At 44.5% G+C, this 15732-nt stretch overlaps 1 protein-coding gene and 1 pseudogene across 7 annotated transcripts in view; both read left to right on the forward strand.

The window, feature by feature from the left end:
• The first annotated feature begins 848 nt into the window (after positions 1–848).
• NTM (neurotrimin) overlaps positions 849–15732 on the forward strand; it is a 973658-nt gene continuing 958774 nt past the window's right edge. For 2 of the 7 annotated variants that reach the window (XM_019037288.4, XM_055356411.2), the window contains exon 1: positions 849–1181. In XM_019037288.4, coding sequence (XP_018892833.1) covers positions 1100–1181 — 82 coding nt within the window. In that variant the 5' untranslated portion in view covers positions 849–1099. The remainder of the gene's footprint in view (positions 1182–15732) is intronic. The other 5 variants (XM_019037289.4, XM_019037290.4, XM_055356410.2 and 2 more) reach the window with 5 other exon arrangements.
• Positions 15552–15666, forward strand: LOC115936392 (uncharacterized; annotated as a pseudogene).

Consider the following 15732-nt stretch of genomic DNA (forward strand, 5'->3'; position numbering starts at 1 on the left):
CAAGGAGGTTAATGTCTTCAACTCTCTGAGGAACTACACAAAGTTTACACTCAGAAAGCCCCTCCGCATGTCTACCCTGAATCTTTCTCGCTGCAGTTTAAATCACAGATGCTTCTATGATTGCTTTAGTGGATGTGGATTGACCAAGTCATGGGGAATAAACTCCTGCTTTGTTTTCTTTTGAAGAAGGTTCTCCGTCTTCAGACTATAGAGCTTCTTCTCAAATACCAGGTACTTTGTACCTTTTCATTGTATCATATACACATGGATGGCTTTAGGAAATTGATTTTTAAAAAGTGAATGAAAAAGAGGAGTAACATAGATGTTCTGAAACAGAAGTGACAGGAGGAGAAAATAGAAAGTTATTTACTATTTTCAAAGCAACTAAGTAGAAAGGTTGATGAAAGAGAGAGAAAAAAGCTGTCACTGAATGATATTTCCATTGGAGGGGAAAATAGGTTCCAACAAATGAAATTTGACTCATCTTTACAAGTTTCACTGAGCATGAAAATGTCCCTTTAAAATTTCCCATAAGCCATGGCTGGCTATGGGATTTTTCCAGTGCAAAGGGAATCTGAGTTCAGGAGGCCAGGGAATGCCAGGGGGAAAGGGATTTTCTGATACTCAGAAGACTGAGAGACTGTCAGTTTAAAAAATGAAAGTAATATAGAAGGGGCAAAGTGGCATTTATCATTCTATCTCTCCAGGCTCCTGTCTCTTTAATCAGCTAGCCTGATTTGCCCAGTAAATGATTCCTGAGAGTGTGTGTGCGTGTGTGTGTGTGTGTGTGTGTGTGTGTGTGCCCGCGCGCGTGTGTTGTAGCTCTGTCAATCCTTGGATTAGAACCAATGATTGCAGCTTGTAGGAGGGCTGTCCAGGGCCAGATTGTACAATGTGTCTCAGTGCCAGAGTATGAGTGGAGATAATTACGGAGAAGTCATACTCTCTCACACCCTCGGCTTTCTTGTTGTGTCCTTCAGCAAAACAGTGGATTTAAATCTCCTTGCACAAGCTTGAGAGCAACACAATCTATCAGGAAAGAAAGAAAGAAAAAAACCGAACCTGACAAAAAAGAAGAAAAAGAAGAAGAAAAAAAATCATGAAAACCATCCAGCCAAAAATGCACAATTCTATCTCTTGGGCAATCTTCACGGGGCTGGCTGCTCTGTGTCTCTTCCAAGGTAAGAGCTTGCTATTGATTTGCCTTCGGTAGACCCAGGAATTGTACAGTGTGCTTTATAAGATTTGCAGACTCCCCGAGTCGGCTGTGCTGCGCTGTTTGCAGGTGGAGGAGAGAGCGTTTAGACAGCATGGCTGGGACTTCATTCTCCCGACTAGGCTGTGAGAATATTGATTTGATTCTGGCTGCTACCGGAATGGGGGAATATGTATGTGCATAAGTAAAATGTGTTTGGTGCTCCTGTTAGGACTGTGGTTGTGTGCTAGGCTCCCTGGCTTCATGCACATTCTTGCACACATACACAACGGAGCACACATGTAAGCAGGGGGAAATGACAGATTCGGAGGGCAACAGGGTTGCTAATGTGTTGCTTATGCGACTGGGAAGAAATTACAAGAGGAAACTTTAAATATCGGCCAGCGAACTTGCAAAGCTTTTAAAAGGAGCAGAGAGGAAAATGCAGGCTAGAAAGAATCAGGTGCTTCCTGTGAGGGTCTGGTCAGCGATCCAGCTGCAAGGGATGAGTCAATTTGCAGCAGTGGGGGACAACTGTATTAGTTTTAAATGTGTTCGGGGGTGTGTTTGTGGCTGGGGTCGGAGGTGTGGATAACAATCGGATAAAAGGGAGGGGAGCCGGGGCTCTGAAATTCTAAAAAGCTTTTCGAAGTTGAAGGGAGAGAGGCAATAAGAGTCGAATGCTAATTTTCTGTTTATTTATCGGCTGAGCCGGGAGCCCTGGGGGCTGCAGTTGAGTGCAAGCTTTGATGTTCCCAGTGCTGTGTTCTGTGCATTTGGAATCGGCCTCCACCTGGAGTCCATTTGCTGCACCGTGCCTCCCCACACCCCATCCCGGCTCTCACGTCTGTTCGTTCCAGCAACAGAATTATCCACTAATCTTCTTGCTCCCACCTGCCCTGTCCTTTGGGGTAACTAGTTTGCCTCTTTTATATTAAACACAGCTAAAACTCGTAAGGATCGAGACAAGCTGAGAAACTTTCCCAGGGTGGCCCAGTAGGGCTCCGGGAGGAGGAGCCCTCTCTTGGGAGGTGAGGCTCAGTCCTACGCAGTTGTATTCCCAGAGGAAAGTTCCCTCTGACCCAGTGAAAAACGATGGGGAGTCCCACCCCCTCGCCCTCTTCTCCCCCCTGCAATATGGAGTTCTCCTGATCTGGACTGAGTCCTGAGCTGTAGTCCTGCTGGCTCTTCTCCGAGGTTAGGATTTAGGGATTGCTGCTGTCCTCTTGACATAGGTTGCAGTGGCTGCAGTGTGGATCCACGTAAGGTGGGCAGAGAGACCAGGCTGGAAAGATCAAATGTGTACACCCTTGACTGGGGCTCGATGAAGAAGGCAAGGGGTGGGGACAGGAGGGATCTGTGTCGGATGATAAGGAAGTCCAAGGTGGTGAATCTTGCAGGGATGTCCATGATGTCGTCTGCTGCACCCAACCCCAGGAGGCATGGGCCTCAGGATCCCCTGCTGTCCCCTAGGGGCTTTGGTGGGTGTTTGAGTGAAGGGAATCAACTTGGAGGCATCCTCGATTGACTCCTCTTATATAATATGGAGCAGTATCAGTGTGTGTGTGTGCGTGCGTGTGTGTGCACCCCTGCTTGTTCTGGGTGCACAAGAATGAAGTGGGGAAGCTGAGTTCAGGATCGGACAGTTTCGGAAAAGCAGTTTCTATGGGGGCTGACAGCAAAAATGAAAACTAAGCAGGCAAGGGGTAGGGTGAGGGGTCAGATGTAGGGAGAGGGAAGGTCCCAAGCCCTCAGTCATTTCTATCTGTCCCGAGATCCATGTCTCTTCTGTCTGTAACATCAAACTGGAGACCATGACCAAACTTCCACCATCAACAGCCCTGCTGGCTGCATGCCAGGAGCCCCAGGGCCATACTGAATTTACATATAAATTAGCATACGTGATTTTTTTTTTCATCAGCATAAATGCAGGGAAGCATAATATTTGCTCATACTTTGAATCGTCTCTGAATAGATGAGTAGCAAAGTGGTGGTGCCAGTTTCTCTAAGGTGCCATCTGACTTTGTGGTCTTGTTCCTAACTTGGGGTAGGGGTGGTGGCGACAGCACTATCTCAGACCTTATCACATTCTACCAAATCCTGAATTTCTCAAAAAGAATGATGGCCTTATTTGTGCTACCCTCACCCAGTCAGCCCTAGACGGGCTTCAGTGGTCGTAATAGAACAAGGCTGCCCAATTTTAATGCAGAACGACCCCCAAAGACCCGCATATTGCATGCCAGTCAGATGTGGCAAAGGTGATGTCTGTTTTCTCTTTCAGAGGAAGGAAGCTGAAGTCTGCCAGCTATCTCTTATCAAACTTGCAGAATTACTGAGGCAGCCCAGGTCTTGCCTGCAATAATCCACCCCTATTGCATTGACCCAGTGGGACTAGTTAGAATGCAGTACACATTCCAAGGCGATTTTTTCTTCTCCTCTGTTTTTGTTTTAAGCTGGTTCTTCCTAGAGCTGCTGCTTCCTGTGCCTCCTGCCTCTTGAAAAGGTGTCTGGTGCTAGTGGCAGGTTAGGAACCCCTCCCTGACCTGCTCCTCCCCCCAACCCAGCCAGCAACCAAGATCCAGCTTAGGTAGGGAGGGGGGTTTCTGAGAGAATCAGCACTGATTAGTGACGCTGACAGGAGGGGGGATTAACTCCCTGGGGCTCTGGCCCTAAGATACACCAGGGTTGATTAAGTAGAGGCATCTCTTTCCTGGGAGCAGACGCTGCAGAACTGGATCAGGCGCTGTCCTTTGCAGCACACCCACCGCCCACCTTCTGCCACTGAGAGCCTCTGAAAGGAATGGCTGCTTGTGCTGCAGCTTCCTCTTTCTAGAAAACCGACCATTTCTCCTTCGAAGGATTATTGTTTCTTTTAACACCTTCCGATTTGCTTGGCTAGGTTCCTCTCTTACCTTTCTCATTTCCTCACCTCTCCTCACATCCCGCATCCACTTAGCAGCTAACTTGAGACACAGACAGGGCAGAGGAGAAGGAAAAGGTGCCTCGGCAAAGTTCACACTCCCCTTCGTGCAGCACCCAGGAGGTGGGCGGTGGGCGCCGTTCGGCTGGGCAGGCCGGCCAGGTTCCTGCCATGCACAGTACACACGTGGTGCCAGCAGCAGCTTGAGCTGGGCAATGCTTCTGAGATGCAGGGGTGGCAGATGAGACCATAGCAATATCCACTGGCAAAGTGGAAATATCAGCCTGGGATGATGGGACCCTGGGCCTGACATAGGCATTGTGGGCTCTTGGAAGCATGGCAGTAAGGGGAGCCTCATCGAATGGAACCTGCCTGCCAGGCTTGGGGCTGCCAACTTGAGGCAAGTTCCTGGCAAGGCATGCACAGTGGCACAAATGTAGCTCACCTCCGCCCTTTGTATTAGGAGGCCACCCCACCAATGGGGATGGCCGTCTGAGCATTCGCTCAAGCGTGCCTGGAGAGTGTCTGCCCTGGCCGGCAGGTCTCACTGCATGAAGACCATTCTTGAAACTGCAGCTTTAGTTACCAGGCACAGAGCCTGGTCCTGGTCCTGATTCTTCCCTTTTTTGGTTCCCTTAAAGCCAAATATAAGCCCCCAGATCTCGTCTTATCAGCTGCAGTGCACAGTCCCTGACTTCTGCTCTTTCTCAGTAACCTCCTTCTATAGTGCTGGTTTTAATTCAGGAATCCTGCATAGTGTCTTCAGGTGTGTCTCTTGGTTCCCTGCCTGAGGTGATAGGGTCTAGATTGCCTCCTGGCAGTTCCCTGGGTTCTGCTCTCTGCCTGCATGCTGTCTGCCAGGCTGGTACTGGCTCCTTTTCTTGATGGGCCAGACAACCTTGTGTTGATTTTAGCCAAAACTTGTCCCTTGGGATGAAGTGAGCTCTCTGAATATCCCAAGAAATGGCAGAATTTCTGAATCAATATGGGGCACATGATTCTGATGTGTGCAAGAAACACATGCTGGAGAGATTTGTAATGCTCTTGCCATTCAATCATAGTAGAGGCACATTTTGGGTAGGATGAACAGGTCTGTGATTTGGCTTTTTTCCTAGTATTTTGGATTCAAGCTCATGATCTTCTTCTGCCCACAAACTAGAATGCTAAAGATTAACAAACAAACAAACAAACAAAAAACCCACATTGCTCTCTCTCTTGCTGTAGCAGAGATCCTACAAATGCTTCACACACTCAATATGCATGGTCTCCAGGTTTCAAGCCATTTCTAGTGGCCTGAACATAGCTCCATGGGGGACATGTACATCTAAGCTCAAATTTCTCTGTTTTCTGTAGGGAAAAATCTCTCCCTCTGCGGGCCTATCTCCCCACCTGCCCACCAGGCCGGGGAGCGACTCCCCTGGGTGTTGTAAGGACTCATTAATGCTTGTAACACTCCAAACATGTGGTGCTAAGTGGAACTCCATGCTGAGATTATATTTATGCAGTTTACTTCCTTTCTGCTCTATTGTCTTGTTACATGTTTACTTTATGTCTATAGTCATTTGAAATTCAATAAAACTAATTAAACATAAAAAAATGAAAGCATGCAGTAATAAAGAAGTCGATGGCATACAGTTTGGAAGGGTCAAAGGGTACCATCCTAGTGTGCCTAGAAGCATCTGCTCCCCATTGCCAGAGGGTGCTTCATCTTGTCAGAGAGTGCACTGGGGAAGGGCAGAAGGGCTTTAGAAGGCACTTGCAGGGAGCGTGCCTCCCATCCCTTTGCAAAGGAGGCTTCAGTGTGGGACTGCAGCGTGAATGGTGGAGAGGGGGAGCACTAGGGAGGATGGAGCTGGATGTAGGAGTTTCAGAAAAAATAGCTCTAATCTGGATTGGCAAAGGGTGGGAAAAAAAGAGCTCTGGTTTCTACTTTGACTGATTTTGGTCAGTAACCTCTGAGAACTTTATTTTTTCTTTCATGTATGTATGTATGTATGTCTTTATTTATGCAACCCTCTGGATTAAGCCTGCTCTTGCTACCACTGCTTAAACTGAAAAGATATAGGAGTGTATCCATTTTCCTTCCCATTCTCTCTCCCTCCTTCCCTCCTTCTCTCCTTCTGCCCACTCCCCCTACTTCTCTGTTCTTCACCTTCTCTTTTTCTCTTTCCCTTTTTCTGTTTTCCTTTCGTTTTTCCTTCTCCTCTATGGGAAAAGTAATTGATCAGTTGACAGATCTAGGTCAAGCTGGCAGGGGTTGCTCTGCTTCATGCAGGCTTGCCTAGGAGAAGGAGGGGAGAGCCTGTCTTCACAGTTCACAAGGAGCCCAGCTGATGTGATGGAAGCAGGGAGGGAGGCCAATGGACCATGGGCGAGTTCAGCCCTCCCCAAAAGGTTCTCTGGGATCCTATTAATGACAGAGTCTTCTATTATTTGGTATCTCTCACACTCTAATTTTCCATATCAAATTTATCTTTGCCTATTTCCTGCTTTTTTTCTCAGCTTCTATAAGCTGCCTGTTTCGGTTTTTCTTGTTCTTCTTTCTGCTTGCCCCTCCTTTCTCTTCTCCTTTTCTACTGCTTCTAAAATCATGACAGGAGATCACAGAATCTCCCCTACTTAAGTCATATTAGAGAAATGGCCTTTTGTTTATTTGCAAGTGGAGAAACAGAAACCCTGCCGGAAGAGCTCTGTAAGTCATTTGCAAACTGCAAAACAAACCAACAAAGATTCACATTTTCATTGCGGAGAAGAGCGTATTTCAAGAGAGACTGTCAAGCTAAGAAATCAAATATTGGAAAACACATTCTTCAGCTCTGTTACTAAGGACATCTTAGGTTACTAAATTTGATTTTTTTTTTTTAGCTTCAGTGAGAGTATTGCCCTTTGCGATAAGAAAAGACTGATCAAAAGACTGCTGGTTTTGGCTTTACTTCCTCATTCAAATTCACTCGCTAGTGGTGCTTCCTTTGCTCATCTTGGAAATGTCACCAAACTCTCACCCTAACACAAAATCCATCTGGTTGTTTATTTGTCCACTGGTTCAATCACATCCAAGTGTTTATTGAGTGTCTACTACGTTCGGTGCATTGTTTTAGGTGCTGGAGATACAACAGCGATGAAAAAGCAACTAACGGATAAGACCAAAGACCTAGTTGGGTCTCTCAGATTTGGCTTGGCTTGGCATCCTTTGTCGTAAACGGAAAGCAACAACAGCAGTACCAGAAGCAAGGGTGGAGACTCCATGACGCAGCCTCTGGCCTCCTGTGCAAATGATGATGGATGGCAGGAGAGTAACTAGCCCTCAATCCTTGTTTTGAGACAGGGGTTTGGGGAGAGGAGGTGCACACCCTGGCTCTGGGTTCTCATAACACAGAGATGCTGCCTTTGCTACTCCACACAACCTCTTGTAGAAAAGGAGCTCATGGATGCCTTTGGTGTATATAGGATGGGGAACGCTGCTGTGAGTTCACTGTCTTTGTGGTCATTGTCTTGTGTGTTTGAGTTACTGGTTGATGCTGAACATCACTGTCACCTCTCTGGCCTCTCCACCTCCTTTATGCCCTGACTTCTGCACAGAACTGGAGGGCCAAGAAGATAAAAGGAGAATACAAGATAAGGCCAGGGAAGAATTTGCCTCAGACAGCTTTTGTGGATGAGGCAAATACTATTCTTCTGACCTCTGGGAGAGATTCAGAATTCAGGGTAGTGCTAAGATAACCTCCTCTATAAGAACCCTTTTAATTTGCTACCCTATCATCACATCTTAATTTAGAGTTCCTGGAATAATACAAATGCATTATTAACAAAAGGAATTTCTTTGTTTTCTTCTGATGGAATACAGTGTTTTGGACATCACATTGTGTAGTTGTTCTCCTACACACCCATCTTCTTTCAATCCATGGATTGTGTTTGCAGCACTGTGTGTACAGTGGTAACAAAGCTGCTCTGGCGCTCACTCTGTGTACTCTAGCTGCACCCTGAATGCTTTGGGAGGGCTGCTGCTATCAGCATTTCCATCACGGTGGTGGTGATCATGCCTAGGTTTTCTCATGAACAAGAACAGGTAATTACCTTTCTCATAAACCCATGATTCTTCCAAGTCCAGTGGTCTAGACCAATTATACATCGCCCAACTTGATCTCAGAAGTCAGAATGATCCTCAGCGGGTAGGTGCAATCTGCATTTATTTGCAATACTCTGTCTGTAAGCCAGTGGTTTGCAAACTTGCCATACCATAGAATCACCTGGGGAACTTTATAAAAATACCAATGTCTGGACCCTATCACAGACCAATTAAATCAGAATCCCTTTGAATGGGGCCTTACACTGATATTTTTAAGAGCTCTCCAAGAAGGCCTAATCTGCAGTCAGGTTGAAAAGTGTACCTCTGAAGCCATCTGAACATGTTCAAAGACCTTGGGTAAGACACATCCCCTACATGGGCTTCAGTTTTCTCACTCTAAAATAAAACACTTGGACTAAGAGATTTTCAAGTCTCATTCCAAGTTCAACATTTGGCAATACTGCAAATAGTCTTTTTGAGTATAGTTATTGATAGGTAGTGGTGCTAAAGGAAAATACTCAGCACCAGCCTCTGCCTGCAGGAAGGTAAGAATATAAACAGCATCACAGACGAATGAACAGAGTCAGAACATGTAAATGGTGTGTGTGCGTGCAAACTCTACATGCTATCTCATATATATGATGTTGTGTATTCATATATGCATGCATTTATTTACCTATAAAGCATCCTTAGAATGGAAGGAAAGGATTAACTTGTCATGGGTACGGGGAATAGAACTGATAATGACTCTCAATTGATCAATTCCTAAGCCTTCCTACAAGAGAAATTCAGAAGGCATTTGATTGAGGGTCAAAAAGGAATATGTTTGAGCTGGATTGGAGAGTGCTCAGCAATGACAAGCCTTAGAAGAAGCTCCATCCTTAGGTGTGAGAATTACATATTTCTCTTCTACCTAGCCTCCCTGCCCCTCCCCAGGAATCAGTTATCCAGCTGCATTGCTTCCACTGCTCCCTCCTTCTCATGGTCAATAAAGACTCATGCTCAGAACCTCAATGATAATTTTGCAGCTTCATATGTTAGGTAGAAGTGATGCTGGCTCCACTCACACGGCCGGGACAGCTCCTGTGGTATATGCCGGAGTGAAAACTTGTTTGTTTTCTGATGGAGTCAGCAGATCTAAGAGGCACATTAGAACAGGGCTACTGGCAGATTTGTGCCAAGTTTAGTCTCTGGGTAACCCACACACCCACCTGGCTCCCCAGAGTGTCCATACTGCTGTGCCAGACAACCCCTGATTCACAACCAGCTCAGGCTGGGAGGGAGGCTCAGAGGGACTTTCAAGATACTTTATTTCAGGTCCTCTTTTGGGCTCTGACCCCTCAACAGTGCAGCTGCAGTGGTCCTCCAGCCTCTATCTCCAGTGATAGGAACTTGCATCTCTTCAGAAGTCCATCGCATCTGACTGTCAGATTTCAGAAGACAGGAGGATGGGAAGAAGAGGCAGGGGAAGAGGAAGGAGAAGGAGATTCTGCCTTCTTATAGAATCCAGCCACATGTCCTGTATCTGGAGAGTGATTATGACATAGCGGCTCCTAACACAGCAGCTCCAGGACCAGATGGCCTTGAGCCAAACCTGGGTCTGCCTCTTTCTGGTTTGAGATCTGTGGCAATTGAATCAACCTCTGTACAACTCAGCTCCTCTTCAATAAGATAGAGATAATTATAGGACTTACCTTGTAAGGTTATTATAAGGAGTAAATAAGTTAATGCAAATAAAGTGTTTGAATACTGCCTTGTACATAGTAAGCTCTCGATAAATATTACCTAATTCTACTACCCACAGGACTGTTCTAATTTTTGTACATGACTGTTTTCAAATATTTGAAACTGTGATTTCCTCCCTTTCTCCCCTGAATCTCCTCTTTACTAGGTTAAATATTCCAAAGTTTGCCTCCTATTTTCTATAAAATCATCCATTAACAGAGTGCTGGTGGTTCTTCTCTAGAGTTGTTCCGCTTCCTCTGCATCCTTCTTCCAGTCTTCTCCCAGTGTGTCCTGGTAGCCCAGCATATTAGAGCCCAGCATATTATAGCTTCTCCTGATTCCAAATCCAAGTAGAATGAAGTCTCAGCTCTCTGGCAAGGCATGTGAAATCCTAAGGGTCTGTCCTCAGTTTGCCTCTCTCCTAAACTGAGGCACTCCCTGCTCCATGGCCTCTTTGGGGTTTCCTTTTGCTCCCTCTGTAAAGCACACGAGCATGCTGCTCCTTTGGCTTATGCTCAGGCCCTACCCTGCCCCTCTCTACCTGGAAAATGCTTTTGATATTTTCAGACTGAATTCAAAGTTCAGTACCTTTTCCTTTGAGTCTTTTTTTTTTTTTTTTTTTTTGAGATGGAGTCTCCTGCCTAGGCTTCAGATGCAATGGTGCCATCTCAGCTCACCTCAACCTCCGTCTCCCGGGTTCAAGCGATTCTCCTGCCTCAGCCTCCAGAGTAGCTGGGATTACAGGCATGTGCCACCATGCCCAGCTAATTTTTTTCTATTTTTACTACAGATGGGATTTCTTCATGTTGGTCAGGCTGGTCTTGAACTCCTGACATCAGGTGATCCGCCCACCTCAGCCTCTCAAAGTGCTGGGATTACAGGCGTGAGTTACCGTGCCCAGCTGAGTCTTCTTACTCCTTCTCTTATGCTTGCCTTGCACTTTTTCTTACCTTTACTGTTCATATCCACAACCTGTTAGTGTAGGTGACCTATTTACATGTCTATCTCCCCTTACCAGGCTGTGGGCTCCAGAAGGGCCAGGACTATCTTATTTATCTTTATATACCTAGTACACATAGCACAGCCCCTGGGACAAATGTGACACTCAGTGTTTATGGATGAAAGGAAGGGAGGAAGACCTGAGATCCCACTAGGTATTTCAGCTGCCCTGTAATTCTGTTGACTCAAGGTGAGCTATTGTTCATTCAACTCTTCCTTATCGTTTGCCTGAGTTGTTTCAATAGGTATGCAAGAGCCTGACCTCAGAACTTACCCTTTCTATTATAAAGCCATTTTCTTAGATTCAACTCATCTCTTCTTTCTGACAAATATATTTTTTAGATCCTAAATCTTTTTTCCCATATATTAGTAATCCCTCCTGGCTGTAATCAATAATAAACCAGATGTTATGGATACCTATGTAGTAGTACTTGTGGAGCTCAGTATTTCAGGCTAAACTGACCCAAGAGTGGAAAAGTCATTCTAATGGTGAACTGCTCAGATCAGTAGGGGAAGGGGGAAGAACCTACGCTCTACATCTAGGTGAGGTGCTGGCATCAGAGGGAAGAATGGGGACAGGGAAGGTTGAACCTAAGAAAAGAGGAAAATGACTGGATGAATTTATCTAGTTGGAGAAGGTGAAGTGGTCCAGTGTTTTTTAGCTGTTTCTCCAAATCTAGTCTCTCTTCCACAAAGCTGTCCACTAGAGTACTTGACTTTCTTCCTGAACAGTCAAGAGGAAACTCAGCCCAGACATGGAATAGATTAATCAACAGCTTTTTTTCTCAATGCAACTGGTGATACACGAATATTTATAGTTGGATAAACCATTTTGCTAATTCTGAAGACAAATAAGAATTAACTAATCATTCTACATTTCCTCTTCCTTTTCCATGAAAACTTCCTAATAAAAGGATCTAAATGCCATATTGTCATTTTTTTCCATTATTTTTTCATACTGCTAACTCCTTGTCCAAGGTCAAATAATTTAATAATTAAATCCAGAAGCTTTTTCATGGACTCCTAGAGTTGTGAGATACTGTGGCATTTCACTTGCCCTGCCTCCTCCCCAAGGCAACAATACCATCTGAACCGTGTTGATTAATTCCTGCTCAAGAACTCCAGAGATTTCTGGTGACCAGACACTCACTACCTGAGTTGTGGCTCTCAGTTCTGGCTGCCTATCAGAATCACCTCTGGAGATTGTTATAAAGCAGATGCCCAGGTCTGACTCTCAAAAATTCTCCTGGCACAGGTCAGAATAGGGCAAGTTCATCTCTATTTCAAAAGAACAGCAGATGATTCTATTGGGAGGTACAGCTAAGCATAACTGATGTTAACACTCTTTTTCATAGCTGATAAACTATGTGAGAAAGCACTTTGCAATTCTGGCAGGCATTCTTGATGCCTCCTCAATATCAATTCTATCCTTTCTCTTTTGAAATAGTACTCTAAATTTTTTCATAGTAAGAATATGCCCATTTAAAATACTCAACTTCCAGATTCTGTTATAACATATGGTCACATACTGTGGTTCAGGCCAATGGGATACAAGCATAAGATGACTGGGTACAGTGTGGAGGGTTGTACTTGGATGGCCTGTGCTTTTTGGACTTTATTATTTTCCCTTCTTGACTGGGAGACTGGGATCCTTCCTGGAGGTGCAGGATCCCACTTACAAACAAGAGGACAAAGAACACATATCAAGAATGACAGAGAAGGACGTTTGTAGGTCAAACCACATGGACTTGCTGTTTGGGTAAATAAAAAAATAATTGAGTATAGGTAATTTCATATATCTCAAACTGATAGGGGGAACTCAGGTTCAAGATGACATAGCAGTTGTACCAGCTCTAGAATGCATAGTTATAAAGTTATCATCACTTGTGAAAAAAAAAAATCTCCATTTAATTAGTTTTCTTTTCCTTGCAGCTGAATACAATCCTAATGAATCTATGTGGAACAAAACTTTGCCCCTCCCTAAGTTTTGCCTTTAGAGCTATCAGGATAGAAGTAATAGTGTATGATCCACTTTCTAAGAGATTACTATCATAGACCCTACTTATCTTATCGTGGCATCCTTCGTTCTTTCTTGTGATCATCGCATGGCACAGTTTCTGGAGCACTAATCATCCTGATCATTATCTTTGAAACATGACGAGTTTGATAATGATCAACTGAAAAGGTTTTGCCAGAGCAGACTCTGCCAGCTGTAGTCTGACTGGCAAAGTAGAAAGTGAACTGTTACTTAGCAGATTTTGGACTTTATAGTTACATAGGTTCATTCAATTATTGTGTTAGTTTCATTCTTTTTTTCGGATATGCCACATCCTTGGCTCATTTTGAGGCTGTATTTGTTCCTCTCACAAAATAACTGATTCCATAAGACCTTGCCTATCGTTGCTCACAGGTGATCTTCTCTAAACGATCTTTTTAAACACTTAAAACTTTATTGCCCCTGTGTCCATTGTTTAAATCCATTGAGATTATTTTTTGATCCCGATGAGATGTCTTCATCAGCTTTTTGTTATCTCCAAATGATACAGACATGACATCTCCACATCATTGAATCTAATGATAAAAGAGCAACATAATCGATCTGAAAGCATGGCCAGGTGCTTACTTACATTTATATTTCATCCGCTTCAGAATTATTTGTTCAGACCATACTAGGTATTAGGCATACACAACAACAAGGCAGGCATAGTTCCTGCACTCAGTTAGATAGACAAGTGACTACCACGTGGTAAGTGCTAGGATAAAAGCAGGTCAGTTTGCTATGGCAGCATTTGGGAGACTTTTCAGGATAGGAAAGTTCTCTGGAAGGAAGATATGTTAAAGCTGAGAGATAAAGGTGAATAGATTTAACCAGGTGAGAGGAGAGATGAGTGTTACAAGTGGAAGAAACTGCATATGCTAACGTCTACAGGCAAGAGAGCATGGTAGGAGTTCAGAATTCTGAAACAAATATGGCTAGATTGAGTGTGTTTGTATGGGGTGATGGGAGGAGGAATGCAGGTGGAAAGACAAGAGGTATATGTAAAGAGGTAGGTAGAGGTCAGGGCTAGAACTGTTTTCATTGAAGATTTTATACTGAGGGAAAAGGGTGCATTGAAGGGTTGTATGCCTGAGAGTAACATGACCACACTTGCAGTTGTAGTGGCCAAACAACATGATTTGGGTTAGTTGAAAACGGTAATGTGTCACTCTAGTTACAATATGGGAAATGAATTGAAGTTGGGCAAGACTAGAGGAAAGGGAGCCTCCTAAGGGACGTTGCAACCAGTTAGGCATGAGGTCACCAGAGTGACAGTTGCAGAGAAGGAAAGACATGGGGGTATTCAAAAGTTGTGGAGGTAGAAGGGTTAAGACGGAGATGGACGGGGAAGAAGAGGATAAGTAATAAAGAAAGTGTAAGAGGACTTCTGTTTTCTAAGTGAATGGCTTAGAGGTGGGTTTTAGAGAGATAGTAATTAATGCAATTTGGGTCATGATGGGTTTAACAGTAGCTTTCCAATATGAGGTTAACTAGATGGATCTGAAACTCTGGGTATGAAAAAAGACAGTCTTCAACACAGATACAACTAATTACCCAGGGAGAGAGTAAGGAATACATAAAAAAGAATTGAAGGCAAACACTAGTCTTTAAAGGCTGGGAGGAGAAGGGATCTGGAAAAGCAGATTGACAAAAAGTGGACAAATACATAGGAGAAAAATCTGGAAAGCATGAGGCCATCAAGGCCAAATGATGTAAATTTGAGGAAGGCAGGAATGTCAGCAGTGTCAAATGTTTCTAAAGGATCAAGGGAGATTATACTTAGTTGCAATAATCTCTTCCGTGTTCTTGGGGATAACAGTTTTGTGGGGCAGAACAATGGGGTGGGGATACAAATAGAAAGAAGAAGTGGAGTCAGAAAATGAGTGCAATTATTTCAAAAGGTTTTCTAATTTAAAGAGAGAGAGAGAGAGAGAGAGAGAGAGTGAGATGGGCAGGGGCCAGGGAAGGAGAGGCAAGAAGGAGGATGTGGTGATGGCTGGCCAGGTGAGGCCCTCAGGGAATACAAACAGGTGGGAGGAGTGGTGAATCCTAAGAATAGGTGCAGAAAGCAGTCTTGAAAAGAAGAAGAAAGACTGCTTCCATTACTCTTTAAAGTGAGGAAGGAGAGAAGTGTTTGAGAATATGCATTATGATTAGATTCAGCTGCAAATGACAAAAATGATGCAATTAGAGTGGCTTAAATAACGTAATCTGTATCCCTCTGGTTATGGAAATACTCTACTTTGTCTGTTCATGGCTAGTGAGGTGTTCCCCAAACTCAGGCACCCAGGCCTTTCTGCCATCTGGACCTGTTGCACATGGCCTTGCCTCCACAGTCTAAGGTGGCAGCATCTGTGTGCCAGAGTGGAATGAGGGAGAGATAAAGAAGAGGCAGGAGGTACCCGGGCATTGCCCCCTGCAGATGCTCCTGGAGGCCATCACGTGGCATCTTTGCTCACCTCCTCTTGGCCAGGACTCAGCCACATTGCCATACCTAAGTAGAAGAGCGTGTGGGAGACTCACAATCCCCTGTGGATGATCACATGCCCAGACAAAGTCAGGGGCCTACCACCAGGGAAAGAGGGATGGACATTAAGAAACTATTGGTGTGTCACATGAAAGGAGGAAAAAGTAGTATTCCCTTGATAAGGATGGAAGAGGCCCTCAAGTCCATAGGGTACACATATGGTTAAGGCATTGCCACCATAAAACCATGATGTTTCAATATCACTAGTCATTAGGGAACCACAAATGAAAACCACAATGAGGTACAACTTCACACCCATTAG

Source organism: Gorilla gorilla, chromosome 9, assembly GCF_029281585.2.
Source record: "Gorilla gorilla gorilla isolate KB3781 chromosome 9, NHGRI_mGorGor1-v2.1_pri, whole genome shotgun sequence".
In the NCBI taxonomy this organism is placed as follows: domain Eukaryota; kingdom Metazoa; phylum Chordata; class Mammalia; order Primates; family Hominidae; genus Gorilla; species Gorilla gorilla.